Source organism: Trichechus manatus, unplaced genomic scaffold (assembly GCF_000243295.1).
Source record: "Trichechus manatus latirostris isolate Lorelei unplaced genomic scaffold, TriManLat1.0 scaffold00010, whole genome shotgun sequence".
NCBI lineage: Eukaryota > Metazoa > Chordata > Mammalia > Sirenia > Trichechidae > Trichechus > Trichechus manatus.
In genome coordinates this window covers 9449998-9451021 of record NW_004443946.1, presented here as the reverse complement: position 1 = coordinate 9451021, position 1024 = coordinate 9449998, and the positions used below count along the sequence as shown (strand labels likewise).

The 1024-nt window shown below is 39.4% G+C and overlaps 1 protein-coding gene across 1 annotated transcript in view; it reads left to right on the top strand.

Moving 5' to 3' along the window:
- Nucleotides 1-493: 493 nt before the first annotated feature.
- The window catches only part of CCDC198 (coiled-coil domain containing 198), a 37923-nt gene continuing 37392 nt past the window's right edge, over nt 494-1024 (top strand). The window contains exon 1 of the mRNA XM_023726113.1: nt 494-716. Within this exon, the coding sequence (XP_023581881.1) occupies nt 494-716 (223 nt within the window). The remainder of the gene's footprint in view (nt 717-1024) is intronic.

Sequence of the window (1024 nt, the reverse complement as noted above, 5' to 3'; positions counted from 1 at the left end):
TTAGCATGTATCTCCTTATTTTCAAAAGTGACGTAACATTCTCAGTTGATGGTTCTTACAAATGGTGTTTAAAGGTACGTACAGTGAAAAGGTCAAATGTAAGACTTCTCTAACCCTCTGCTCTACATCTCTGGTAATGGCCTTCCTGGTGTTAGAGATTTGTTTAATGATCAATAGTGGTTTTTCTTTCCTGCCACTGAATCTTTCAGAAAGTGGGATAACCAAGTCAATGTTTAACTGGATTCTTTGGGTCTGGAATGGCCAAGTAGGGGTTGAAGGGAAGTATCCATGGAAACAAGCCTCCCAGGAAGTGGCCAGAGGGATTAGTGCATGGTGAAATAGAGCTAGAAAGATGTCATGAAGGAAATGACTGCTTTGTAAAGCCGGAGAAACTTAGAGAAAAGCTTCTGAAATACCTTGATGAAAACAAGCTACATTAAAGGCTCCAAAGCCATTTCCATCCTGGTTTTCTTTTGAATGTCTTTAAGGTGAAATGGGCCTGGGACACTCTAAGGCTCACCCTAGGGTGACCAAAGTAGCACCCCTACAAAACAAAGGAGAAGAGACTCCCTCAACCTGTCCTGTGGACTTTGCATTCAGTCAGAATCTGGAAGAAAAGAGTTTGTATTCCTTTGCAACACTGCAGGACCGAACTAAAGCTTTGGAAGGGCAGCTGCCACCTCTACGAGAGACGGGGTATGGAAAATATTCTGCAGGTAAACTTAAAACACAGCATGAGATTTGTGTATTTGGGCCAAGAAGAGCTATTGGTAGATTTAGCTGACTGTATATCTCCTTAATCTCAGAAAGTCTCTAAATTGCTGAAATATAAGCGGACATTTTTTAATGGGGACTGAATGTTTATTAACTGAAAGTATTATTCGGTACATTAGAACAGGTGTGTAAACTGTACAAAGGACTTTACACAATTTTGTATGAGATGGAAAACATTGTTTTGTTTCAGCTTGGTTTATAGTGTTTTCAATGTTTATACATGGATTTACCAAGTCATTAAAATTATATC